Raw genomic sequence first — 27,095 nt, forward strand, 5'->3', positions numbered from 1 at the left:
TTACGAAAATGGCATCAACTGGAATAAAGGAGCCTGTTAAAAAAGTAAGTTTTATTGGTTTGAGAGTCGTCGGCCCCCCCCCATTCGTTTTTTTTTTTAATTATTATTTGTCCTGTTTTTGTTTTATGTAGCCCTGCTGCATTTTTCATGTTCAATACAATAAGTACTGCTGCACTATGTATTCTAATTTTGTTGTAGGACATAAAGGCCCAATATTCATCTGGTTTTTTTGTTGTAGTGTAGGCTAAGTACCTCTCTGGCAGAGTTGAATTTCTTGATTGTAATCTGGGTGGTGGGATAAAGGAGTTGTATAGGGTCTACACAAAGCAGCAATTCATTGAGATTTATTTATTTACTTACTTATTTAGACTCATTCTGCTTTTTGGTACTTCAAAATGTACATCAAAGCATATTATATTCAGGTACTATAGGTATTTCCCTAGCCCCACAAGGTTTACAATCTCTAATTTTGTACCTGAGGCAATAGAGGGTAAAGTGACTTGCAAATCTACCTAAATGCTAACTTAAAAAAAAACAAGTTAGGCAAGCATGCATGTATTTCCCATTAAGCCAAAAATGCCAGGCTGTACATCTATTGTGTGTGTGTATATATACACATACTTCTTTTCTTTAATGAAAGTGGTGTTCTAGTAACTATATATTGGTTCTAGAGAAAACCAGATATTTATCGGTTATGAAGGACTTTTTTTTAATCACCATAGAGCACACTTGTTCTCAAACTAGTATGAGTTTGAAGTGGGTGTGCTGTAGTACCAATTCTCAAGGTTTCATCCCTAGCTACTGATGACAATTAAAACAAATCTTAATCATTCACAGCCTACTTAGATTAATAAAAGGCTGGGCATGCTTGCTGAGTATTTTAGGGGCTTGTGTTAAATGTTGTGAAAAGCAGAATATAAAAGTATGAATGGGGGACACACAAGTTTTTAAGTGGGAAATGGAGAGCTTGGAATAGCACAAGTAGCCCTCTCTCCTTAACTCTACTGCAGATAGTTTAACTTTTGGAGTCAGTAGTGAATGGTTGTCATTGCTAAGCAGGACAATTTGATTTGTAACTCTCTTTTAGAACTTGCTGGTTCCACAGCTGTGGCTTGGAGAAAAGATATAACTGCATGAAATATTAGTGTGGTGGAGGCATCTAGTGGTCGACCAGCTATTAAATTTGTACCTAAACCTTGAATTGCATTCTACTCTATTTGAGATTTAATTTTGAATAGAAAATGCTAAGACTTCTTATAGGTATGAGTGGAGTGAGTGACAATATTTGATCAATTCTGATTATATTAGGTTTTAACTGAGCAAGTTGTTTGTTTTGTTTTTTTTGGGGGGGGGGGGTTTAAAGAGTAATATCATTTTTACAAAGATCAAGTCTAGCGATTCATGTTTAACTGACATCTATTTCTTTCCTCCCCATCTACAGGGTATTCTGGAACGTCTAAATGCTGGAGAAGTTGTAATTGGAGATGGTGGTTTTGTTTTTGCATTGGAAAAGCGGGGCTATGTGAAGCAGGACCTTGGACCCCAGAAGCTGCAGTGGAACACCCAGAAGCAGGTTGGTTTGTTTTTTTTTTAGTGTTCTGATAACAATTAACTAACCCTTGTATTTAATAAGAGGCTGGTGAGTAAAAAGAGAAGCTTAGGAGTGAGTGCAGAGGTGGTGGCCTGGATTGCAAACTGGTTGACGGACAGAAGACAAGACAATGTGTGATGGTAAATGGAACTTACTGTGAAGAGAGAGCGGTTTTACGCAGAGTGCCACAAGGATCGGTATTGGGGCCAGTCCTGTTCTCTCATCCACTTTGTCGCTCACGTAGATATTGAAGGTAAGGTTTTGTCTTTTTGCGGATAACATGAACATCTGCAACGGAGTGGAGAGAATGAGACAGGATTTAAGGAAACTGGAAGAGTGGTCAAATATGTGGCAGCTGAAATTCAATGCCAAGAAGTGCAGAGTCGTGCATATAGGGTGCAGAAATCCAAAAGAACTGTATTCTATGGGGGGTGAAGGGCTGATGTGCACAGAGCAGGAGAGAGACCTTGAGGTGATTTGTTTCCCCAACTTCACCTGGAGTACTGTGCTCAGCTCTGGAGACTGTATCTCCAAAGGGACAGAGACAGGATGGAGGCAGACCAGAGAAGGGCGACCAAAAAGGTGGATGGCCTTCATTGAATGACTTATGAGGAGAGATTGAAGAATCTAAATGTACACCCTGGAGGAACAAAAGTGATATACAGGCTTTAATGATCCAAAGACAATGACAAACCTCTTCCGTTGCAAAAATTAGCAGAACCAGGGGTCACGATTTGAAGCTCCAAGGAGGAAGATTCAGAACCAATGTCAGGAAGTATTTCTTCACAGAGTGGGTGGTGGATGCCTGGAATGCCCTTCCAGAGGAAGTGGTGAAGACTAAAACTGTGAAGGACTTCAAAGGGGCATGGGAAACACTGTGGATCCATAAAGTCTAGAGGATGTGAAGGAAGAGGGAGGCTTGCGGGAAAGACTGCTACTACCTGGAGAATAATACTCTTATTCAATAGACATATGGTAAATGTGACTCAGACAGTGCACGATGCTTCAATAGCAAGAGGAAATGTGAAAAAAAAAGGATTTGCATTCACAAAAAATGCAGGGAGTAGCTTGCTTGTTACAGTGGTTACTACCCCCAAACCAAACAAGCCTGATGCTTCACTTTCAATGCATATCCAGTGTTGCTCTGTTTCAATGACAGGGGGAATGAAGAAAAGTGGATTTATATTCAGATAACAACCAACAAGGACTGAATTGCACAGGCTGGGTAAACGAATAAGCATGGGAGTAGCTTGCTTATTGCGGCGGTTACTACCCTTAACTAAGCTAGATACTTCACTTCTGCCGTCATTTCTATGTTACTATATGCATTTGGAACAAAAAGAATATAAACTTTCCTATTTCATCATATGAATTTTTTCAACATTAAATAAAAGAATATCCAATGATCTGTTTGGGAGGGGGGGACCTCAATCTGACCCAAGGCCTGATTCCTTCCCCCCCCCCCCCCCCCCTCAATGAAGGCTGGGTCCTAATGCCAGGAGCCTTGGCTCACTGTCACTGTGGTATCTTTCTCCTGAAGAGTGTGCCATCTTTTTTTGATGTGCAGTGCATTCTTCAAGCCAATACTCATTTGAAGATGACTTCAAGATTAGAAGATGTTGAGGCCTGGGTCTCAGGCCTAGGTAACAGAGCTTAATTTTCTGGGGGGTGGGTAAAATGGGGCCTAGGAAGGCCATGTTGTTCTGTTTAATGCCTTCCTCTTTTGCAAAGGACAGAAACAAATTAAAAAAAAAAAAAAATCTAAGAATCCAAAAACTCCCCCTCCCGCACATCCCTAATATTAAACTCTAGGATTACACAAACATTAAGTCCTGTCAAAACAACTTTGCGTACCAGCCCTTATTTTTCCACTAGCTTCTGTTCTTTCACCCCTTACTGCCAACTTCTCTTCCTATCTAATCCAGCTATCTCAGAGGTAGGCAGGTCTAGTTTTCAGGATATCCACAATGAATATGCATGAAACATATTTGCATGCAAACATGCCTCATGCATATTGTTGTGGTACTTCAGGACCAGCATAGTGTAGGGTTAGGCAATCATAAGTCCTTGAAGGCTTCACACTACAGGTCCCCTCTGGAGCAGGAGTAAACAACTTTTGGTCCTTGAGTGCCACGAGCTGGGTGTTTTTTGTTTTTTCAAGATATTCACACTGAATAACTGAGACAATAGTGTTTACACTACCTCAGTCACATGCAAATACAGCTTGTGTATATTCATTGTAGATATGCCAAAAAACTGACCAGTCTGCGTCTCTTGGCTTGAAGTTGCCTGGTATGTGCAATAAAATGTCACTGTTGCACAATTAAGCTTCAATGTCAGTGGGTCATAAATACTGCAGAAGCAATATCTCCCTTCCTCTTCCCACCCTGGCCCAAGAATCTGCCAGTGGGGACATGTGGCTTGGGCCAACAGATGACTCTGCCTTGACATTATCAAACAATTAGTGTTAGTTACCAACTTTTTTTTTTTTGTGATCTGATGTGGAGACTTTCCACACATCCCTACTGGTTTAGATTTTTCAGATCAAACAAATCTACCACATTCATTCCTGAATATACATGTTTGGCTTTCAGAACGTTATGTATGTGTTGCTGGGAACAAATGCACATCCCTATAAATAGGGAGCGATTTTCAAAGGCTTTAGGTCCTTCTTGAGCTAAGGATATACTTCCTCCTTGTTGGCTGTCCTGGCACAACACTTTTTTGTTTTTTCTTTTTTTTTTTTTTTTCTCTCCTTTGACAAAAGGCACAGGTGTCCCTTTGGTGGCAGTTCACCTCCACCTACCTGAGTGTAATCCACTTTTGAGGTGCTGAAAAACATGTGAAAAGCAGAATAAAAAAAAACTAAATCAGTCTATTCCCTTAAACTTTTCCCTTCCTCTGTATCTGCCTCTCTCAATCTACTCTGTGCCTTGCATCCTCCTTCTGCATTTCTCCTCTCCCCCATCTACTGTTCTGCATTCCCCTTTCTCTCACCACTCTTTGCCTTGCATCTTCATCTTTCGCTCCTTCCAGCAGCATCCCTTCACTCTACTCATGAAGCCATCTCTCAACCGCTTACTCAGTAACAGAAGCTCTGCCACACTCCCCTGCTCAGCAACAGGAGTCTCCTTTCTTCTTATCCCTCCTATGCTCTTCTGGCTGCAATGCTGTAGACTTTTCTGCAGCTGCAGAAAGTTAGCAGAGGGCCTGTGAGCCATTGCACACCCACAGGCCCTGAGGCAGCCTTGACCCTTCTCTCATACAAGCCTATTCATTGTAGTATCCTAAAAATCTGAGTGGCTGGGGCAAACAAGCCTGCCCAGAGGGCAGGCTTGTTTGCCATTTCTACATATTCCAGGTGGCTTACATATTTACTTTATTTATTTTTTTATATACCGACATTTGATCTCAATTGAGATCACACCGGTTTACATTCAGGTACTGTAGGTACCCCAGAGGGCTTACAATCTAAGTTTGTACCTGAGGCAATGGAGAGTGACCTTGGGCAAGTCACTTTACAAGGAGCAACAGCAGGACTTGAACCCTGGTCTCCTGGTCCATAGTCATTCCTCCTCCCCCATATAGAGTATTGCTGTATCTGTAACTATTTTATTGTAAAGTATACCCTACTGTTGTACACAGCTTTGGACAACTAACCCTAGTTGGGAAGGTAGACTATACATTTTTAACAAAACTTTTTGAAATAAAAATAGCATGTAATACTATCCATAATATTCCTTTGGGAATCTCTTCCCTAGGTCTTTCAGCCTTACACCCCTCCCTATTTATCAGGCTTTTATGGCCCACTAATTCATTTTTTATTAAACTCTGTGATCATGTGTCCCACAACCTTTGCAGATCAGTCTTGTGAAATCACATAATTGGATATACTTAACACAAGTTTTTTAGTATGTGAAAATAGATCCGGACATGATTTCTGAAACCATTTGTTTATGCATTGCTGCCTACTTTTATCTCCAAATTAAAAAAAAAATGGGGGGAAAATAATCAAGTTCTATCAATTGAAATTATATGAATTTCTTTGGTTTAAAGGTATTGGATGGCTGGGCTGAACTAGAATTTATTTATTTTTTTCTACTTACTATTCACCAAAGGAAAAACATTCAAATTTATGTTGTCTCTTCATAAACCCTGTCAGTCTCTCTATTACCAGGCACTTTTTGAAGTAACAAACTCTGGGGTGTGTGTTAAAAAATAAATAAACTAATTTAAAAAAAAGTCACTCAGAACCTATATGGCATGAACTCAAACAACCCTATATGAAACAGTAATACTGCAAATTATTCTACCTGACCCTAAAACACCAATACATCTAGTGGGAAAACTGAACAAGCTGGACCACTACATATCCTACACACTAGCAGAATACTTTACCTCTGCCATATGTACAGAACATAGACCCTACCAAATATTGAATAAGGAATCCCAAATCAGAAGTAGAATGCAGTTTACCCGCATAAGTTTTTGTTCTGTTCACTCTTGGCTTCACTCCTCCCAGCTCCCTTCCTGTTCCTTGCAGACAGCAGCGGAGGGAATGCAACAGGAGAAGAGGGCTGTTCTCTGCTTTGTACTATGACCTGTCTCCTCCTTGCTCACTGCCACCCCTCTCTCTCACTTCTTGCAGGCTACCTGGGAGGGGAGAGACTGGAGCAGGGACAGAGTTCTGTTCTCAGCACTGGTCAAGACCCTTGTATGCTTATGCCCCTAGATAAAAGGAGCCCAGCTGACAACACCCCCCTTGGGGGCCTGACACCTGGGGCAGCTATCCCCCTTCCATTGCACTCCTACCTAAATCTCTAGCTGACCAGCATGTTACTAACCCTTCTGGTGCGGGTGTGTCTTTTTAAGGAACACTTTATCATTTTTCTACTTGTCCTGTTAAATTAGACAATATTGTAACAAGTTTAGTAAGAGAATAAGGCAAGAGGAGTTGTCCCTTTTATTAGTTATGCAATAACTATTATCCTTAAAGACAAACCAAAACGCTAAATTCTTACTCTGTGGTATCCAACCTTGACACTACTAACTTTAGCCTTTTACAACATTCCCTTCACTCTGTGGTGAAACCAAAAGTAAAGAATTTTTGTCTTAATCTGACTTGCATGACAGGCGTGACATTCCTCAATCTAATTTTTAGATGTTGGGACTGATCCAATGACTCTAGCAGCCATGAAGAATACCCGGGTTGTGGATATTGCAGAGTCCAGTGCCCAAGAGGGAATGAGTTGAAGCCTCTGCTAAATGGGGACACCTATTGGTTGGCACTAAGTGCATATGTGAAGCAGAAGAAGCTTTGGTTTGTGGCTCTCAGTCAAGAACTGTCATTGCACCGTCTGGGTTAGGGAGGGTCATAAATATAAGAAATATATTCTGGGTAGCTGCACATGACAGCTTATGGTGCTGTTGCTCAATAGAGGCTGGCTCTTGCTTGAGCTGCAATGTCAAAGAAGCAGGTGGAAACTACTGGATCAAAATGGAGTAAGGTGTTTTGTCTATATTGGCACTTGATCCAGGAGTCTAAGAACTGAGAACTCTGGGTGGTGGAGGAATTGCAACCAGTAAATGTCTCTCTGTCACCAACTACCCATATATGCATACTATGTTAATATAATGCACAATTTTCATCTGTTCTAAACAAGAATTCAGAACATAAACTTGAAAATATACTGAACATATAAATGTCTACAAAAGTAGGTGGAGACTTTAGTTTGGAACACTATGACATGTAGCCAGGTAACATAGTACACTTAAAAAAAAATCTACCTCAGGACTTCAGATTCTGCTTTTAACTTTGTTTTTGCTTTACAGTTCGCCAACTTCATAGAGAATTCCTTAGAGCTGGATCAAATGTAATGCAGACATTTACCTTCTATGCCAGTGATGACAAGCTGGAGAACCGTGGGAATTATGTGGCTGAGAAACTCTCTGTAAGTAAAGCATGATAGGCCTTGTAGCTGTGATCTATTTGCTCTCCTGTAACATCACAGGTACCACTTTCTGTCTGGCTCTAAAACCTTGCTTTCATCCACTGAGGCCCCTAGTTATGCCACATCAGCTCCTGAAAACTTCTGCAGTGGTCAGGATCAGTCCTACTTCTCCTCTTCCATCCCAGGCTACTGCTGCCTATTGCTAGGTCATGTGGCTCAATATTTAATGCAACCACAAGGCAGCTCTGAGCTGAAAGTGGGAGGTAGATGAGACAGATGGTATAGTTGCGGTGGGCTTCCAAAAAAAGCTGGAGTAACCTGTATGGCATGACAGTGGTTAAAAACAAATGGGAAGGCTTTGTGTTCTGAACAGTACTCTCTAATGTTCAACACAAAGGCCCCCTTGAACTCTTCTTGCGGGGGAGGAGGCCTGAAGTGGTGGCTAGCACAGATTTTAGGATATGCCTGGGATAGATAGGAGGGTATTGCTAGACAAGGGATGAAATCAAATCGTGCACCCCTACCCAACAACATGATACAAACCAGAACTCTCAGATGGGTAATTGCCTGCCATCATTTTATTATGTATGAAACAGGATATAACAAACTGACTAGGTGATGCCTTAAGCTGTGATACACCACTATTGTGGTGATTAGCATGGCCCAGCCCTGGTACTATCCCATACTACAATTACCTTTATTTGTATGCATGAATAACACAAAAGCATGCAAAGAAGGTCATTAACAAGCAATTGCTAAACATTTTAGCACAGCCAACTGAGACTGATCAGCTGCAATTTTAAAAACAAAAAAACCCCTCCTTTTAAAAAGCTGTAAATGTGACATGGGAGCCCTGGTCACAAGGCTTCCAGGTTACATTTACATGTGCCCAGAACCAAAGCAAAAAAAAAAATGTGGCTAAACATTGAGTGGGGATCAGGGCTGACCACTGGATACTGCAATGAATAAGCTTGTGTAGAAAAAGTAGGGGCTGCCTCAGCTTACTAGCCCTGTGTTGATTTCAAGCTTATTCACCTATAGCTGCTGCCACTGTAGAAATATATACAGCATTGTAGGGATAGGGGTGCTATTTGGCAGAGGTAAAGAGGAGTACCAAAGAAGGGAGGGATGCAAAACAAGTAGTAAGAGGAAGACCTAGGAGGTGGATTTGGGGGGGGGGGGGGGGGGGGGGGGAGAGATGATGGAAGGGGAAGAGAGGGAGTATTGGGCATGAAATGAGGGGGGAGAGAAATGCGCTGCAACCCACTAAGGAAGGACAGCTGTCCCTGTGCTGTTTCAGCTTGGATACTGGCAAGTGAAAGGGGGACATAATTCAGTATATGTATATCTGCACCCGCTGGTCCTGGCTCAGGTGTACTCTGAATATATAAAGTATCAAAAGATGTTTGTGTGGGGTGTTTTGTTTTTTTTTTTTTTGTTTCTTCAGCCTTTTGATGTCTGGATGTGGAAGTTAGGTTGGGGATTAGTTGGAAGAGGCTTTGAGAAAGTGAGGCCAAGAGTCACTAAGCCTTGATCTCCTCTTCATGGGAGGGGTTCCACCATCATGGGCCACGGGGTGTCCTCACAATAGTGGGACCCCACTGCCAATAAAAAGTTGTGGCTCTATGGCATGTTTGCAGGAGAATGTTCCCTGAACCCCCCCCCCCCCCCCAATTTTGGATAGCCTCACCTTTTGGGGAGGGGGGTTACTATAGCCCACCAAGTTGGAAGTGTTTTTATGGGGGTGGTGACCCCTGAAACACAACTATTTTTTTTTTGGGGGGGGGGCATGGTCACGGTGTGTGTGTGTGTGGTTTTTTTTTTTGTTTTTTTTTTTAAATGGAGGATTTGGGGGCCATCTTGAGTGTCTGCCCCAGGTTGAGCTGGAGATAAACACTGATTCCCCTGCGCAACCTCTTTAGCAGTGGAGTGTTTTTTTTAAGTCCCATAACAAGCCTGCAAAGACACAACTGGACATTTTATACTTTTTTTGCAAGACATTTTTTAATTTTTAAATGTTTCAGAAATCATGTCAGTCTGGTGAATGTGTCCTGAAACTTTTATGACTACTGCCAAAAAAAACCCCTAAACTTATCAACTAAAAGATATTCATACTCCATTGGTTGAAGGTAATATCTGGAATCTTTTTACCTTTACTATTCGCCATTGGGAACAATAGTCAAACTGTCACTTCAGTAACAGTCACTCTATCTTCAGGTCTTTTGCGAAGTAACACACACCCTACATAGTCGCTTGCTACCTATGTAGCAAGCCTGCCATAGCAACACAAGTTTGATGCCCAGAACTCAAATAGCAACTACCCTGTATGAAAAGGCAGCACTGCAAACATCACTTGGTGTCTAAAACCTCAGTACTCCTCTTAATGTACTGGGGTTTTACTGCAGTTATGTCAAAATCACAGGCCCTAACTCTCCCTGCTGTGGCAGAGAGGATAAAATGGGGATATTGTCTTTGGACCACAGCCAAAGCTGGGCCTGGACTTTTTTATGGTCCAGGGTACAGAAACAGACATTAGGGAAAGCACAGGACTGCTTCTACAGCCAAGTCTAAAAGAAAAGCATGTTCAAAACAGCATCGTCTGAGTTATCAAAAAGGATGCTTTACGCTGTAAAAAAAAAAAGTTTGTAGTAAAAACAGTCCAACCCATATCATAAGGCATTGGGGTAACCTCAACTGCAGTTAGTACCCTTAACAGAAATGTGTATTGCTTTAAAACATTTATATACCACAAATCTTGGCAGAGTACAACATAAACACACTAAAATAATCAAACAATTTATTTTAGATTTAACCACAGTTGCTGCCAGTCTAAATACTGATTAGTTGACTAGAGGTAACCTGCACAGAGTGGCAGTTGCAACCATAGGAAATTTGCTGGGCAGACTGAATCGGATGGTCCTTTTTCTGCCATCATTACTATGTTACTAGTGGGAAAACAGAAGATGGATTATTACAGACCCCCTACACAGAAGCTTCACCTCTGTCACATACACAGACCCCCACCAAATACAGAATAAAAGATTGCAAACTAGAAATATGCAGCTAAAAACTGAACTTTTTTTTTTTTTCTGCTAGCCTGTCCAGTTCTCTCTGCAGAAAGGGAGGAGGGGAAGGTTGCTGTGCTGGGTCTATTCCAGGCTTGCAACCCCTCCCATCCTATTGGTTGCAAGTTGCCTAGGAGGGAAGGGGCTGCATTAGGAAGCGGAGGGCTGATCTTTGGCCAGTGCCCAAAATCTCAGGCAGTAATAGTCCATTAGGGCATAGCCTTGTTTGTTTATTTATACCTATCGGTAAAAGCAGCCACCCTCCGTCCCAGCTTTGGTATACCAGTAGGCAAATGGGCCACCAAATCTTCTGAGACTTGCTGCAGAATCTAGGTTTGAGCTTCCATGGGGAAACTGGGAGCCTTGCAGTAGAATTACAGACAAAAATTTCATAGGATATGTGTTTCTGGTTTACCACGTCAGTGCCCTAAATGGTGGGATATTTATTCCATAGAGGGTCTCTGATCTGATCCTGTAACAACCAGGGGATATCCATTCTAAACCTGAAGAGGGGTTTTGTTTGTGTGTGGGTTTGTTTTTTTGTTGTTTTTTTTTGGACACAAATTGAACAAAATACTACTTTACACTTCTGTTCCATTCCTTTTGTCCTTAGTTCCTCAGTTGTTTGGAAGGGGTTCTTTATCACTAGTTTCTCAAGTTATTGCCCATCTTAGCCCGTTCCTGTGCAGAGACCCCTTCATCATGCTCTGGCCTAGGCCATAGCTCCTGCTCTGGGTCTCACCCTAGGTGAGGCCCTGGCTTCAGGCCAAAGCACTCTGGCATAGGCCATGGCACCTGATTTGGACCTCAGGTTATCCTAGGTGAGACCCCAACTTTAGGCCTAGGTCTAGGCCTGATGCATTTGTTTAAAATGAAACTAACACACAAGGTTCATTTTGCTTGGCTGGGGGGGCTGCAGAGTGAAACAAATTAGCCACCTTCTTGTTTTAAACTAATAGACATCCCTAATTTAAAAAAAAAAATGCTCTAGGGTACATACCTGCAGCTGTGCATCTAATTTTGACGTGCTGCCCCCCTGCCAGAGTGTATGCTGCATTAAGCTAGCTTTAGGTACCCGTGCTTTGATTACACTTGCCATTCATGGCAAAATGGCCTTGGCTGCAAGAATCTGCTCTCTGGAGTGGGCACTTGCAGCTAGCTGAACAAAGTATAAGTTCCCTGGGGTAGGTATCTACAGTTAATAGTACACCGGGATCAGGATGCACAGTGCTGGTGTACTGTTGAGCAGTACCCAACCTGGGAGCTTACACTGAAAACCTAATTCCAGGGTGGAATAAATTCACATTTCTAATGCCTGTAGGGGCACAGGAACAATGCCCCTTGGGTTTTAGAGATTCCATATTGGTTATAGTTCTTAAGAGGGATGGATCAGGTTTACTGTATTATAAAATGAAGTGATTACCTGGTTGGTTTCCTCGCTTTCTGTATTTCCTAAATTTGTCTCAGTTTCTATGTTTCATGTACTGTTTTTTAAGGTTGAACTGCTATTCAGTGTATCACTCAATAAAATGTTTTGAACATAAATTCACATTTCTAGTGGCCAAAGTTATTCTACTGGTGTACCCAGGCTTCTAGAAGCAGCCATGAAATGCCCATTGGGCACAGCAGTAGTATAACATGGCCCCAGAAATGAAAACTTTTTTTTTTTTTTTTATTTCTGCTCTGATCAAAGTTAAAAATGTTATATTAAGAAAATGTGCTTTAATATCTGTCCTTTTTAATAGACTCCCTGCATTGCTGGAGGACATCTAATGCTACCTTTCTATATGGGATTTGCATGTACCCATAACTTATTCTGACACACAGCTGCTGCTTTTTATATTAAGGTGTGCCAATGTTGGTGCTAGTTTTACTCCTGTGTGTGTGAGCATGCATTTGTTTTGTTTAAGGAGTTAAACACTTAATCAGTTCATTTATTCTAGAAAAAGGCATATTGGTGCTTGTTTTAACATTGGCATACATATCAGCAGAGTGTCTGAATAAGTTATGCTACTCTGATTCGCATCACATTTTGTGCTAGAACTTCTTTCTCAGATGTCTGTCTTATGCATTTTTTTCCTTTGTATTTATCTTCACTACATCCCACCATAAATCTACATATCTAGATCCTTGCACCACTTCATTTTAATGTTTTTGGCATAACCCTTTCCAATAGCCATTAGATGGCCCTAGTTAAGAACGTGAGAGTAGAGTGTAGCAAGGGAGCATACCACCTTGCTATAGCACACTTTTTATATGGTGGTTGCAGTAGTAGGCTCCTGCCTATTAGTGCAGGCAGGTTCAGAAATCAATGTGGCATTTTGAGTTGGAAGAGTAGTCTCTATTGGTGTGTTCCCTATTCCTGTAGGTGTACTGCAGTACCCATACTAGCACTGAATCACTGGAAGGACACTTATAAAGTAGGAGCCAGGTTCATTCTGCATATAAGCCCCTTTTTATAGACTTTCCTGACTTTCTTAAACAGATATCCACGTTGTAACAAGAGTTTAGTCTGCTTTGCTAGAGCATATACTAAGTACTAAGAACTGACCCATTGGTAAGTCCTTTAAACCTATGGGATGAAAACTAGACTAATACAAGAAATTTACATCTGAAGCCTTCTGAAAGAAAAGATGTTCCTTGTCTGAGCCATATATCCAAAAATGATAGCTGCTTGGTACTGCATGTCATAGTAAATTGAAGGGTCATATGTTGGAGACTCAACCAAGAAATAAACACTTCTAAATGATCTAGTGATATCCATATGAAAAAAATATCACCTATATCTGTAACAAGGCAAAATGTGTACAAAAATTGTCCTTCAAAATTTGCAGTGTAGCTCAGCTCTAACTTGTCGTGTGTTGGTTTTTTTTTTTTTTTTTTTGTTTTTTTTTTACTTCCAGGGTCAAGCAGTGAATGAAGCAGCTTGTGATATTGCAAGGGAAGTGGCAGAAGAAGGGGATGCATTGGTGGCTGGAGGTGTCAGCCAGACTCCATCATACCTCAGCTGCAAGAGTGAAGCAGATGTAAAAGCAATTTTCCAGAAGCAGTTGGAGGTGTTTGAGAAAAAGAATGTGGACTTCATGATTGCAGAGGTAGTAATGCTGTTTAACATAAGCAATTTTTAAAATGGACTTTTTTTTTTCTTAAGGTATTTTGGAACCAGTTCCTTAATCTGAACCAGCTGATGTGCTGTTAACTTTAGTGATCGGGCTGTTTGATCTCTTGGAAATCCAGTTTGAGAGTTGTTCCATCAGGAGGGGAAATCTTTCTGTACTTTTAAAGCTGGGATTTATTTATTTCAGTATTTTGAACATGTTGAAGAAGCTGCATGGGCTGTAGAAGTCTTGAAGGGATCTGGTAAACCAGTTGCTGCTACAATGTGCATAGGTCCTGAGGGAGACCTAAATGGTATACCACCTGGAGAATGTGCAGTCCAACTTGCAAAAGCTGGTAAGCTTCCGTGTGTCTTTTTTTTTTTTTTTTTTTTTTTTTTGTAACAATATACAAGTCACAATTTCAGTTTATATACCCTTAATACAAATTGTAGAATTTGATTCACTATAGCAAGAAACTTATCCAGTGGCTTGATAAGTTTAGCCTCCTACTAATTTTCTTGCTTGTGATAAAGAGGACATCTTTAACATGTGAATGTGTATATATAATGCATGTACAAACACATTTTTGCCCTTATCTGGATAACTCCTGAATTTATCAAACTAAATAGTGACAAAACTACTATTTAACCAGATAAGTACTTAAAATGCTACTTAACTGGCTAAATGCTACTTAACTGGCTAAATGCTACTTAACTGGCTAAATGCTACTTAACTGGCTAAATCCAATAGCAAGATAAGCAGTACTTTCAGACCTGGACTGGCTACATGGTTAAGACATTACTAAGCTGGCTAAACCTGCACTTATGGATAAGTGGCCCTACTTTTTTTAAAGGGTCTTGGTTAACTGAGAAAAAGGGAGGCTATTAGACTAGGTGGGTTTGGAAGTCCTTGCCTGGGCAAACTGGGAATAATCTGGCAATGGCATGGATGCATGCCCTCCTTAAAATCCCCCTCACTTGCATGGTGGAAGTGGGATTTGTGCACACTCAGCCTATGTTATAACGTGCATATGTTATAAAATAGCAATGTCCATGGGTGCAAGCCAGCTCACACATGCACGTGTGACAGTTTAAAAGTTACTCTTAGCCCACAGAAAATGCACGTTGAAGTGCATGCAAAAAGCTGCGTTGGGCTGAGGTAGTGACACTTTCTGCCCTTATCTGGATGTTGCTACATAGCTGAATAAATCCAGAATTTTAACCAGTGTGTGCAACTGGTGTAGCTGTATATTTTGTCTAATTTTCAAGTGATCTAAGAGTAGATTTTAACATGTGTAAACTTGGATGCATCTACCTTCAATTGCCCCACCCCCATAAGTTGGCTTTTACATGCATAAATCAGGAAATTTTCTAACATGCATGTGATAACTAAATTACCAGTCTTACCAATTTACTCAGGTTTTATCTGTAGGCCATCAAAACCCTCTTCAGCCTTAACTCTCCTAGACCCCCTACTCAAATCATTTCATACTTCAGACGTTGAGTAGATATATACATGAGTAAACTGCATATAAAATAGCAACTTACTCACATATGTTGGCCTTACCTCCTTTTTACACATGCAAGTTTACCTGCAGACCTCTATTTACACATGTAAATTTTCTAAAATATCGCATACTCATGAATATGCTAGTTCTACGTGTGCAACTTTTGAAAATTCACCTTTCTGGTTGTAAAAGATAAAACTAGCAGAGGCCTCTTCTGCCTCAGAGCCCTCCACTCTGGAATATATTTACTTTTCTTTAAACCTGGTTGCAACCTGGACCCTGAATCTGTACAGTTCCTGTTCTGTGGTGGAGGATTTTGTTAAATGTGTACATGCTGTCTGCAACAACTTCTGCATTTTATGCAGGTGTAAACTTGGCATCCCTACACTCTTGTACTGAGAAGTTTAGCAAGTTTTAAAGTTCCTTTTGAAAACTAGTCTCTCTTCCTAGCACTTGCATAACAGAATTTATACACTGTATTTTATTCTAACTTAACACCACTTTTACTCATGCAAATGCATGTCAAAGCAAGAATTCTACACATTTAAGCCTTTATCTTATAAGGGACTGCAGATGAAGCAGTTTAGACTGGTCTCAAGCACCCCTTTGAAAAAGGGGGCTAAAAAAAATCGAAATGTCTGTCTAAATCAAATACATGTTTCACAAGGGCCTATCTAGCCTACCCATTTTCCCTTTCTATCAAAATGCTTTTGACCTTCGTTTTTCAGAAAAAGCTGAAACATAAGGCTTACCTAAGAAGAGGGTACACATCTTAAGTGCAGCAAAGTAGTAAACATGCACAGCCATGTACTCTGAGGAAAGGACATGCATCCAGGGTATAGTAGCCCGAGGCAGTTCTAGCCTAATTAGGGATGTGCATTTGTGACAAATGAAGCAACTTTTTTTGTTTCATTCTTGGCCCCACAAAAAATAGTAACTTCCATTTGTTTCCCATTGAAGTGTTTTTGGCACAAATAACTTACTGCTGCTGTTTTTATCTCAAGGTAACTTAGCAACCAAGCAATGCCAGGTTTGTGTGTATGGGTTGGTTTTTTAAACCTATAGAAAGATTTCCCCCCCCCCCCCCCATGGAAAAAGTTTGAGCATGTGCAAACATTTAGATTATTTCTCTTACACAATATACACTTTTAAAAATATGAAGCTTTTTATTTAAAAAAAAAAAAAAAAATTTAGGGGCAAGGAGGCTTTTATCCTCACTGCTGCAGTGCTTACTGTGAGTCAAACACTGGAATTCTGTCTCTTAACTGAGGTAGGGGTAACATAAACCACATTGATTCCAACTTCTAAGAGTCCAACATTCAAATATATCTAGCCAACTTATGTGGCTAACTTAGAAGGGATAGTCAGTAGTGCAGAACTTATGAATCCTTTTTTTGGGCCAAACTTAACACAAATAGCACAGAACAGTGTTTTTTGTGTTTTGTTTTTGTTTTTCCCTCTTTGCATGCTTACAAGAAACGTGTGTGGTGGTTTTTTTTTTTGTCTCTTTTTTTTTTTTTTTTTTTTTTTTTATGGCCAATGAAATAAAGAAAACATTAGAATTCCTCTAGCCTTCTCCCAAGTTCAGATCTAACTTATTTCAGTTAACCAAACAAGTCCCAATATTTGTACTAGTTAAGGTAACAGGACAAGTAGCCCTGCCCCTAAGATATCCAGCTATGTGCTTGGCTGGATAAATTCTTAGCTAACTAAATGGCATCCACAGAACATATCTGGTTAAGTAGCACTAATCAGGCTAAGGATTCATCTACCTCTGAGTGTGAATCTATGTAATGCACTTTGTAGTCTTGCCTTATCTGCTTCTGCACCTGTTATGAACTGCAGAAATTTTTAAACAAAAGTGGCTAGAACAGTCTTGTTTGGGGTGGAGTTTCTTTATTTTTCATAGTTTTTGTATGTATACAAAAGGAATAGTCTCTCTCATACAATGAGATCCTTTTGCATGCTGGGGGGTTACAGGGTATCCCATACGCTAAGGTAGACATAACTTATAGTAGTGTATAACCTAGCCAGCAGACAGTTTGTGCCACTAGTGCCTGGCTGATTAATGCTACTTTGATAGTGTACTAGTGCTTAGCAAATACTAAATCGGTCAATTGGTTTGTGGTAACTGTTAGTATTAGTGCTACTGGTGAATACACTACAGTACACTAAGCTTAAACATCAAAAACCCCAGTAGTCGCCCTTTTTCAAATCTGCCATGCCACAGAAACAAGGAGAGGAGAAGGTATGTTCAGTAGTCATGCAATTAGACCATAAAAAAAAATTACACTATTCAAGCTAACATTTTGTGACAGATCAGAAAAGGAAATAAAAGTAGTGAGTGGTAGTAATTCTCAATTTGCTCTCCTAATGATTTGAACATGGAACTTTTAATCTGAAACCACCATCCACCCAATAGAAGTCAAACATCCTTAACAAAAGCCCTCTTGATATCTCTGCAAATAAGACTATACACTGGACAGTTAACTCTTTTTTTTTCTCCCCCCCACCCCCCCCCCCCTTTGCCTGCAGAAAGCCAGGTATGGAAGGCTCAAGCCATAAGACATCTTTAAATTAAAGTATGTGCTACTGCTGCTTGCTCATCTCTTTAGAGCCAGGGCAAAAGGTGGCAGAACTATTGGAGGCTAGAGTAAGTAGGGCCAGGGCAACAGAAGTTCCAACACACAAAGCCTACTTCATGATTACTGCTTCCCAGGTAATAGAGGCAGTATTTTACAAAAACTGATTCTAAAGAAGAAACCTATTTTTGGTTCCCTGAATTTCAGGATATTGCGGAGCTAGTAGCCAAAGAGAATTTGCAACATCTAATCAGTACTTTGGCCTCCAGTAAGGAGGTGGAGGAGGCAGATGTCTTGCCTCTTGCAATGGTATGAACTCTCAGCCCCTTTGCCAAATGATGTTGTAGGGGAAACCAAACCAAGTTGCTTCCAGGTATTTCTTCTGGCTTCTTCCTGCTCAGGGATACTAAGTTGCCCCTCCACCACCTTCTAGTGTCTAGATGGTTGATTAATGTCTTGCCCTACATAGAGGTCTGAGATCAAAGTTGCATGTCAAGGCTGCCACAGGCCACCTCCAGAGGTTTTTTGACTTGTCTCTTTTTTCAGGGCTTTGTACCAGTTTAGTGCCTTGGCTCCTCATTTGCAGTCTTGGTGTGTTCTTGCCACTGAAGGTGTCTGCTTTGCACATCTTCTGGTGCATTGGGAGTGTTCATTTTACTCTCTCTGCTGCTGTTGATTTACCCCCCCAATGTCTTGGTACTTTTTCCTGCCAACTTTGCTTTGTTGCCTTAGGCTGGTCTGTTTTGTTTTGTTTTTTTACCACACTTGGTGCTGCTGCTGCTTCCCCCCCCCCCCCCCCCCCCCCCCCCCAACCATCTTAGTGTTCTAGCCACTGATACCCTTGAATCCTCTTTTAGAGCCTTGGTGTTCTTGCCACTCCACTGCTGCTTTGCTCTCACAGTGCTTTGGAGAACTTCTGCCACTGCTGATGCTGTTGTATTTTCCTTCTACAAGCCCACATACCAAGAGAGGGTAGACTGCTGCCCCCCCCCCCCCCCCCCCCCCCCAAATATCCTGCCTGGGTCAACAAAAGATCTTGGGGTTTCTCACCAGCATCTGTCAAATCTCCAGGGCTGTCCTTTGCAGTTTCAAGTGGTTCCTCTGCCAGACCCTGAAACACCTTTTTGAGCCCCAGACTACTCTCCATATGCTTGAGGAAACTCCACCACTGAACACCCCAGGTGTGAGGGTTGTCAGCAGCTTTAGCTGAGGTATCTTCTCTCTTCGCAGCTGTGGAATTTGAGGTGGGGAAGTGCAGTGTAATGGTTTCTACTATTGGGAGTACAGTGACCTGCATTGTCTATTGAGGAAGGATACTGGCCTCTGTTGTAGTCTACCCCTAGCCTCAGTGGGGATTGGACTGAATCCAGCATGTTGCTGGGGAAAGTTAGCAGTAGTGAGTCTCAATTTTGGGTGGACAAAGCCCTGCAGAAGCTGGATGTTATTACTTTACTCTAGGGTGCACTAGCCACACTTAAAGCTATTTCATCTTTAACAATTTTGACTACATGACATACACCGGATCCAGGCTTCAGAGGCTTTGGTTTCCTCTCAAAAGGGGAAGCTAGAAGGCCCATAGAAACAAGTCATTGAAATTTGGAACGTTCAATCAAATCTGGTGCAAGGGAATTCAATTCATGTAAAGAAATTAGAAAATCTTGAACTCTAGGTATCTTAATCTTAGTGTTAAATCTTCCATTTTTGGAGTATATTTCACAAATGGAGCAGTAAAAAAAAAAAAAGTCATATTAAAGATGCCTCTTGAGACAATTCCACCTATTGCCAAAGCATTCTTTTTTGCCTATGGAAAAAACGGTGACTTAGATTAGGGCCAATTAAAAAATGACAAGGATTCACAGGGGCCCTATTGTTAACTGATTGCTTGAATGTTTTGGCTTCTCTCAAAGTGGTTAATAGAAGCACATAATTTATTTTTTTTTGTTTGTTTCAAAGCCAGAAAATTTGGATGTTGCAAGAACCCAGGATTGTCAGCATAAGGTTTTGACCTTGGGTGCACAACTCAGTTACCCCTGAGAATGTATTTTGATCTGTCCTAACTGAGATTTTTCCTGGACTCTAAGGCTGTAATACCTAGCCCCCAATTAAGGGATAATAATGGTATTGCATGCTTTGCTTTTGATCAGCTTCTTTGTATCCGGTCTTCCCCCCCCCCCCCCCCCCCCCCCTTCACTTTAAATAACTGGGTTATGTAATTGGTTCTCCTCCTTCTCTCTCTTCCCCCTTCCCCCCCCCCCCCCAACTAATTTCTCTATAGCAATTTTGTTAAAACTATATATCAAGCTTTTTATAACTATATCTTGTCATAAAACTGCAGTAAACATACATTTTTAAAAAATCCCAGTTTTGGAGCCCAAGAGACTGCATTGTTTCCCCGCACCGCTCCCCATCTGAAACAAACCAATATTGGTGACCTATGAAATGTCTTTGCACATCCCTAGCCTACATTTTGCTGCTCCACAACAGAAGGGGATGGGTAAAAATTAGGTTTTAGCTTCCCTGAAGTTAAATCTCTGACATGAGGATTTTAATTGCCTATAGTGTTAGTCTGAGTTGTTCTAGATTTATTTTTTCTTAACTTTATTTGCAACCATCTCTTATGGATTTCTACATAGGTTAAAGAGCAGTTTTGTTTTGGGGGGGGGGGGGGGTGTTTGTGTTTTTTGTTTACAAATTACATGAGGGCTAGAAATAGAGAAACATGACAGCAGTAAGAAGAGGGTAATGGAGTTGGAGTCGGACAGTAACCAACAAGGCCCCTGACTTTTACTGTTTGGGACACGAAGCATGGGGTAACCAGAATGGCAGGGCAGATTGGATGGACCATTTTGGTCCGCTTCTGCCATCATTTCTAGGTTTCATATGGCCTCTCTAGTCTACACATCCACACACACTACTCATCTCTACAATCCCTACCACTCCTTTGTCCCATGCTTTCTTGAATTCAGATACTATCTTCGCATGTTTATTCTCAGTAACTGTGGGCTCTTAAGATAATGCTGGCAGCGCAGCACACTACACTTCAGGCTGAGGCTTTTTCATCTCATAGTAAACTCTATGCTAGAACCATGCTGTTCTGCACAGCTACTCATATTTTGGTAATGAGCAATAATTGGTCATGACTACCTAATAAGCATTAAGTCTTGGTAAGGAATCTAGATTATGTAATTCACTACTCCAACAGCTGACTTCAGTTATATTGACTTGTAGACATGACTTTCAAAAATGGTGCAAGCCGTGGGATATAATGTTCACTTCTTGGCTTTATTAAGCATAATCATGTACATGTGTTCCCCTATTCCATAACCTTTTGTTAGGTTACTTAGCATGGACTGGACTGTGTATCATTACATACTATTGAAGGATGGGTTTGGTGAAAAACCATACTATTCTGATATGGTTGGAAAGTGGTCCATCTGTATGTATAGGAATGTTACTGAAATGGGTCTTCCTTTACTACCTCTTATCTGAGCCTTAATGCCTGTATAGTAACATTTAACCTTCAGTTTACTCTACACAGTATCTAATTTTACTTTTTTTTTTTTAATGAAGTGTGTGGTGTTTTTTTTTGCTTGCCTTTTCTCCCCTGCACCTTCTTCCTCTCCTCCCCTTCTTCCCCCCCCCCCCCCCCCGACTTGTATGCATTTTAAATGTTGACTATAATGTAGGTAAGCAGAGCTTTTTGCCACTGGTATTTATACCCAGTGTATGCTCATCTATTTTCTCAACATGTCTATGGCTGGAGGGAAGGGATAACACTACTTTTCTATAAAAGTAGATGTACAGATTCCAAAAGGACTGGTCTAAATTCACAGAATAGTGAATTCATTGTCTTGCCAAGTTAGACAAGGTAGCTTGTGTCTGAAGAACACAATTGGAAGTAATCTACCAACACCTAAACTCTGAAGATCCCATTTTGAGCTGTTTACATGGAATTGCAAAGGAAGAACTGAAACTTTACAATTCAATTTGCCATGTGTATGAATTTCAGTGAATTATATCCTTTTTAACTGAAGGGTGGGTTTTTTGTTTTGTTTTTTTTATCCAAGGACATAGAAAAACACAAGTAGAAATTTAAGCTCTTAATTTGGGTTATGGATTTCTGTGATTTAGGGATCCCAGTATATCTTGTAAATTTGTTTTAAAATCTGAAAATGTTGTTGGACAGACTCTGTAGCAGTGTGTAGCCCTGCTATTTAGAGGACCTAGATTCAATTTCTATCAATTCTCATCTTTCCTCTTCTTCCCCCCCCCCCCCCCCTCAACTGGGTGGAGCTGTGACAGCTGCAGACATCGAGCAACTAGGGGGTGGGAGTTCATCACTAGGCAACAGCAACATCTGGTTGCTGGGTCCCATGATTATAGAATTCTAGAAGGGGCCTCGGACTGAGGATTGTTACTGCAATGACATAAAAATGGGAACAAATCTAGGAACCTGTGCATAAAATCTAATGGTACCATAGCCTAACAGACCATTTATGATTGAAGATATGCAAAAAAAAAAAAATGGCAGGCAAAAAATCTTGAAGGGCAATCTAATCGGTTCTCTTTTTTTTTTTTTTTTTTTTTTCCAGGTGCTTCCATTGTTGGTGTGAACTGCCATTTTGACCCTATGACTGCTCTTAAAACTGTGAGCCTCATGAAAGAAGGTTTGGCAGCTGCTAATGTGAAAGCTCATCTGATGATACAGCCCCTTGCTTACCATACTCCTGACTGTGGCAAACAAGGTTTTATTGACCTACCAGAATTTCCTTTTGGTAAGGCCAGGTTTTCTTGTGGGTTCTCTTCACAATAAGCTACTTTTCTCTTTACAGGAAGAAAAAAAAGTCTGGATTTACACTATATTTTAAATGCTGTTGGAATTGTCTCATGCTTGAAGAGCTTTAGGCTGATTAAACTAAACAATATAGCAGAAACTTTGTATGGGAATACAAATATAAGATGTCTCTCAATATGCCACACAAACACTGGGTTTTGGTGTTTTTTTTTTTTTTTTTTGTAGTATAATTTTGGTTTGTTTGACAATTAGGGACTGACACATGGAAACAATTTTCCATCTAGTCGATTCAAAGACATGTCCTTGCAAGTGTGGGTTTTATATTATGTTGAAGCCTGACAACTCCCTTTCAACAAAATATCCTCTTAAATAGGAAAGCTGGCATGCCATCTGCTCCTTCCAAGTGTAGGTGTTTTCAATAGTACCTATGTTAGTCTATTGGAATATGTAGCAATGGGGGAAGGAGCACCAGAGCAAGGGTTGGTATGCATCCCTCTGACCTAGGATTCTACCACCCAGAACCTCCAGCCTCTTCTCCACTCATTCCTGGTCCCCCCCCCCCCCCCCTCCTTTCCTATGCTAAATACTTAAGATCCCATTACCTCATCCAATGAAGTAAAAAAATATATACACACACACAAACAAGGCTGGAGGAAATTACATATAACCTTGTCTAATTTGAAACATCTTAAGTTTTTAATACAATTTTAAAATGCTAGTCAATCTACTACTGAGCTCCTATAAAGTGGAGACTGTGCTTTTTGACAACCTGTTGTCCAACCTTTTTCATGGGGCGTGGTGGGGGTGTAAGCCTATTTGGTGCCCAAGGCGAACCTGGGCTTTACCCAGGGCAAGTCTTGCTTCACTTTTTTGAAGGAGTTAATAAACATGTGGATAAAGGTGAACCTGTAGATGTAGTGTACTTGGATTTTCAGAAGGCGTTTGACAAAGTTCCTCATGAGAGGCTTCTAGGAAAAGTAAAAAGTCATGGGATAGGTGGCGATGTCCTTTCATGGATTGCAAACTGGCTCAAAGACAGGAAACAAAGTAGGATTAAATGGACAATTTTCTCAGTGGAAGGGAGTGGACAGTGGAGTGCCTCAGGGATCTGTATTGGGATCCTTACTTTTCAATATATTTATAAACGATCTGGAAAGAAATACGACGAGTGAGAATCAAATTTGCAGATGACACAATTGTTCAGAGTACGGTAGTTAAATCACAAGCAGATTGTGATAAATTGCAGGAAGACCTTATGAGACTGGAAAATTGGGCATCCAAATGGCAGATGAAATTTAATATGGATAAGTGCAAGGTGATGCATATAGGGAAAAATAACCCATGCTATAGTTAAACAATGTTGGGTTCCATATTAGGTGCTACAACCCAAGAAAGAGATCTAGGTGTCATAGTGGATAACACATCGAAATCGTCGGTTCAGTGTGCTGCGGCAGTCAAAAAAGCAAACAATGTTGGGAATGGTGAATAAAACGGAAAATGTCATAATGCCTCTGTATCGCTCCATGGTGAGACCGCACCTTGAATACTGTGTACAATTCTGGTCGCCGCATCTCAAAAAAAGATATAATTGCGATGGAGAAGGTACAGAGAAGGGCTACCAAAATAAGGGGAATGGAACAACTCTCCTATGAGGAAAGACTAAAGAGGTTAGGACTTTTCAGCTTGGAGAAGAGATGGCTGAGGTGTTTAAAATCATGAGAGGTCTAGAACGGGTAGATGTGAATCTGTTTACTCTTTCAGATAGTAGACTATGGGGCACATTTAAAACTAATTGGAGAAAGTTCTTTTCTTTTTTTACTCAACGCACAATTGAACTCTGGAACTTGATGCCAGAGGATGTGGTTAGTGTATTTAAAAAAGGATTGGATAAGTTCTTGGAGAAGTCCATTACCTGCTATTAAGTTCACCTAGAGAATAGCCACTGCATTAGCAATGGTAACATGGAATAGACTTAGTTTTTTGGGTACTTGCCAGGTTCTTGTGGCCTGGATTGGCCACTGTTGGAAGCAGGATGCTGGGCTTGATGGACCCTTGGTCTGACCTAGTATGGCATTTTCTTATGTTCTTATTCACCTGCCCTTCTTCTTCCTCCCCCCCCCCCCCTAAATTATTGGCAGTAGCTCCAGCACAGTGCTCCCTTCTACCTACTGCAGTGGCTCAAAGTTTGTACTCCCCTCATTGGCAATATCAACTCTGGCACAGCACCCCACTAGCAGGATCTTGGCACTCTTCTAGATGACTACCTAGTTTTTGCTAATAGAAGCACCAGCCCTGGTTGATGGTGCTTAAAAGTGGCACAAAAAAAACCCTAAATCTAGTGCTGGCTAACAGCATACATAAACTGTATTGCATCTTTGTAACTCAACCGGTGAATTAAGAACATGCACCATCTCAAACTACTTGTATATTTTGGGTACTCTACTAAACTTTTTTTTTTTTCTTTTTTTGTGCTGCATTGATACTCCAGGTTTGACATCTGTTTTGGGTGGGGAGGAGGCATGGGGTTAAAGCTGGAGGCCTTTTTAATAGGCCTCAGTTTCACATGCTTGGGAAATCTTTAGATTAAATATTCATACTATAATACACATTCTTTTATGACCAAGAATTTTTTTTCCCTCTGTCACTCTTCTGTAGCTTTGGAACCAAGGATTGTCACCAGATGGGATATTCAGAAGTATGCAAGAGAAGCCTATAATCTTGGGATCCGATACATTGGTGGCTGCTGTGGATTTGAACCTTATCACATCAGAGCAATAGCAGAAGAGCTAGCTCCAGAGAGGGGATTCTTGCCAAAAGCCTCAGACAAGCATGGATACTGGGGCACTGGTTTAGAAATGCACACTAAACCCTGGGTTAGGGCAAGGTATATATCAACTAAAAATGGCTTTCAACTTCATTGTTTAAAAATTGTGGCAGTTATGACCTAGAAACCTGCAACAGGACAAATGGGGGGGGGGGGGGGGGAGAAACAGCAGCCAAAGGTCCATTTTGATATTATGGTATTGCCAGCATTCAGCTGGCTCAAGGATACGTTTCACAAGATGACTAAGATCAGAGCTGAGATGAATTGGGTAGACTAAAGACCTTTTACAAAAGGTGGTATCAAACTTCCAACTGGAGCCAAAACCAGTATTGGCATTCAAAGCTTGGGATAACCTACAGATTAGGGGAGGGGGGGAAGCTAGCAAACTTGGGTCTATGCTATTCAACAATCATACAGGCAGACCAGGTGGTTCCCTGATCCCTGTGATAAAGGAGATTGTTGGGCCTCGACTGATGTCCAGTTACCATAGGCTGCTGAATTGAGGAAGGAGAAACTTCCAGTTAATAACACCTGATTCAAAGCATTACCTCAAACTGGATGGGTAAAATTGATCACTAACTGAGACAGTAACATGAACACTTGTCATTCTGTACTCCATATGGAGTCATATCCCTAAAAGATTTACCCAAAACTTGATAGGCATCTTAGTTTGTCTATCATCCTTCCTAGAAAACTTATGGTGGCATTGCATACATCATTCTAGTGATACAAATAGACAAAAATAAATAACCATAACTTTAACCCTATTGCAGACTTACCTAAACAACATTTTTAAATTTTATTTTACTCATAGTAGGATTCCAACAGGATAATTTTGTCTAGGCCAGGAGGAGGATACAATAGATGCCCTCAAGGGAAACAGCTTATGGCATGAATTAATGTGCTTTAAAAACAAGACTCTGAAATGTGCCTCTTTAAAATTAGTATTGTTACTATAACTCACTTTTAGTACTGTGCCAATTCAAAGACCATGCTCTAAATTCTAACAAGCTTGCTTTTTTTTTTTTTTTGCCTAGGGCAAGAAGAGACTATTGGGAAAAACTACATCCTGCTTCAGGTAGGCCATTCTGCCCTTCCATGTCAAAGCCCGATGCCTGGGGCATGAGTAAAGGAGCAGCTGAGCTGATGCAGCAGAAAGAAGCAACAAGTGAGCAACAACTGAAGGAGCTTTTTGAGAAGCAAAAGTTATCCTAATTTGAAGGACAACTTGTCTTGTTACTTCACTTGTATGTAAGACTAATGACAAAAACCAAGAACTCATACAACTTAGTTCAAACTGAATCATACTTAGTCTGAATTTGCAGCTCTGTTTAATGAAACTAACTGAAAAATAAAATGTCACTTTCAAAGTCTTCAAAGAAGTTTTGGCATTTAGCTGGTTGGAGGATGCATTTGATCATAAGAACCACTACTATGACCCCCACAAGGTTAAATTTTTTACCAAAGCCATGCAAATACATCTTTTAGTGATGACCTGAGGAATACTTGACAGCAGGGGCCAAAAAAAAGTTAAAATTGCAGGAAGTCCTTCTCTGAAGAACAAATGATCAGTTGGGAAGTATGTGCTAGACCAGGGTAGACAACACCAGTCCTTAACTGTTGCAAATTAGTTAGCTTGTTCCAGTGTATATGCATATTCATTGTAGAGACCCTGAAAATCC

At 40.8% G+C, this 27,095-nt stretch overlaps 1 protein-coding gene across 1 annotated transcript; it reads left to right on the plus strand.

Annotated features, from left to right (window-relative positions):
- The first annotated feature begins 8 nt into the window (after positions 1 to 8).
- LOC115100594 (betaine--homocysteine S-methyltransferase 1-like) lies at positions 9 to 26,786 on the plus strand. The gene is given in 9 exon segments (XM_029619147.1): positions 9 to 44; positions 1,442 to 1,526; positions 1,529 to 1,573; positions 7,424 to 7,542; positions 13,511 to 13,702; positions 13,913 to 14,060; positions 22,387 to 22,569; positions 25,245 to 25,473; positions 26,451 to 26,786. Coding segments are annotated over 9 exon segments (1,215 nt in total). The 3' UTR covers positions 26,629 to 26,786.
- The last annotated feature ends 309 nt before the right edge of the window (positions 26,787 to 27,095 follow it).

This window comes from Rhinatrema bivittatum, chromosome 1 (genome assembly GCF_901001135.1).
Source record: "Rhinatrema bivittatum chromosome 1, aRhiBiv1.1, whole genome shotgun sequence".
Taxonomy (NCBI): domain Eukaryota; kingdom Metazoa; phylum Chordata; class Amphibia; order Gymnophiona; family Rhinatrematidae; genus Rhinatrema; species Rhinatrema bivittatum.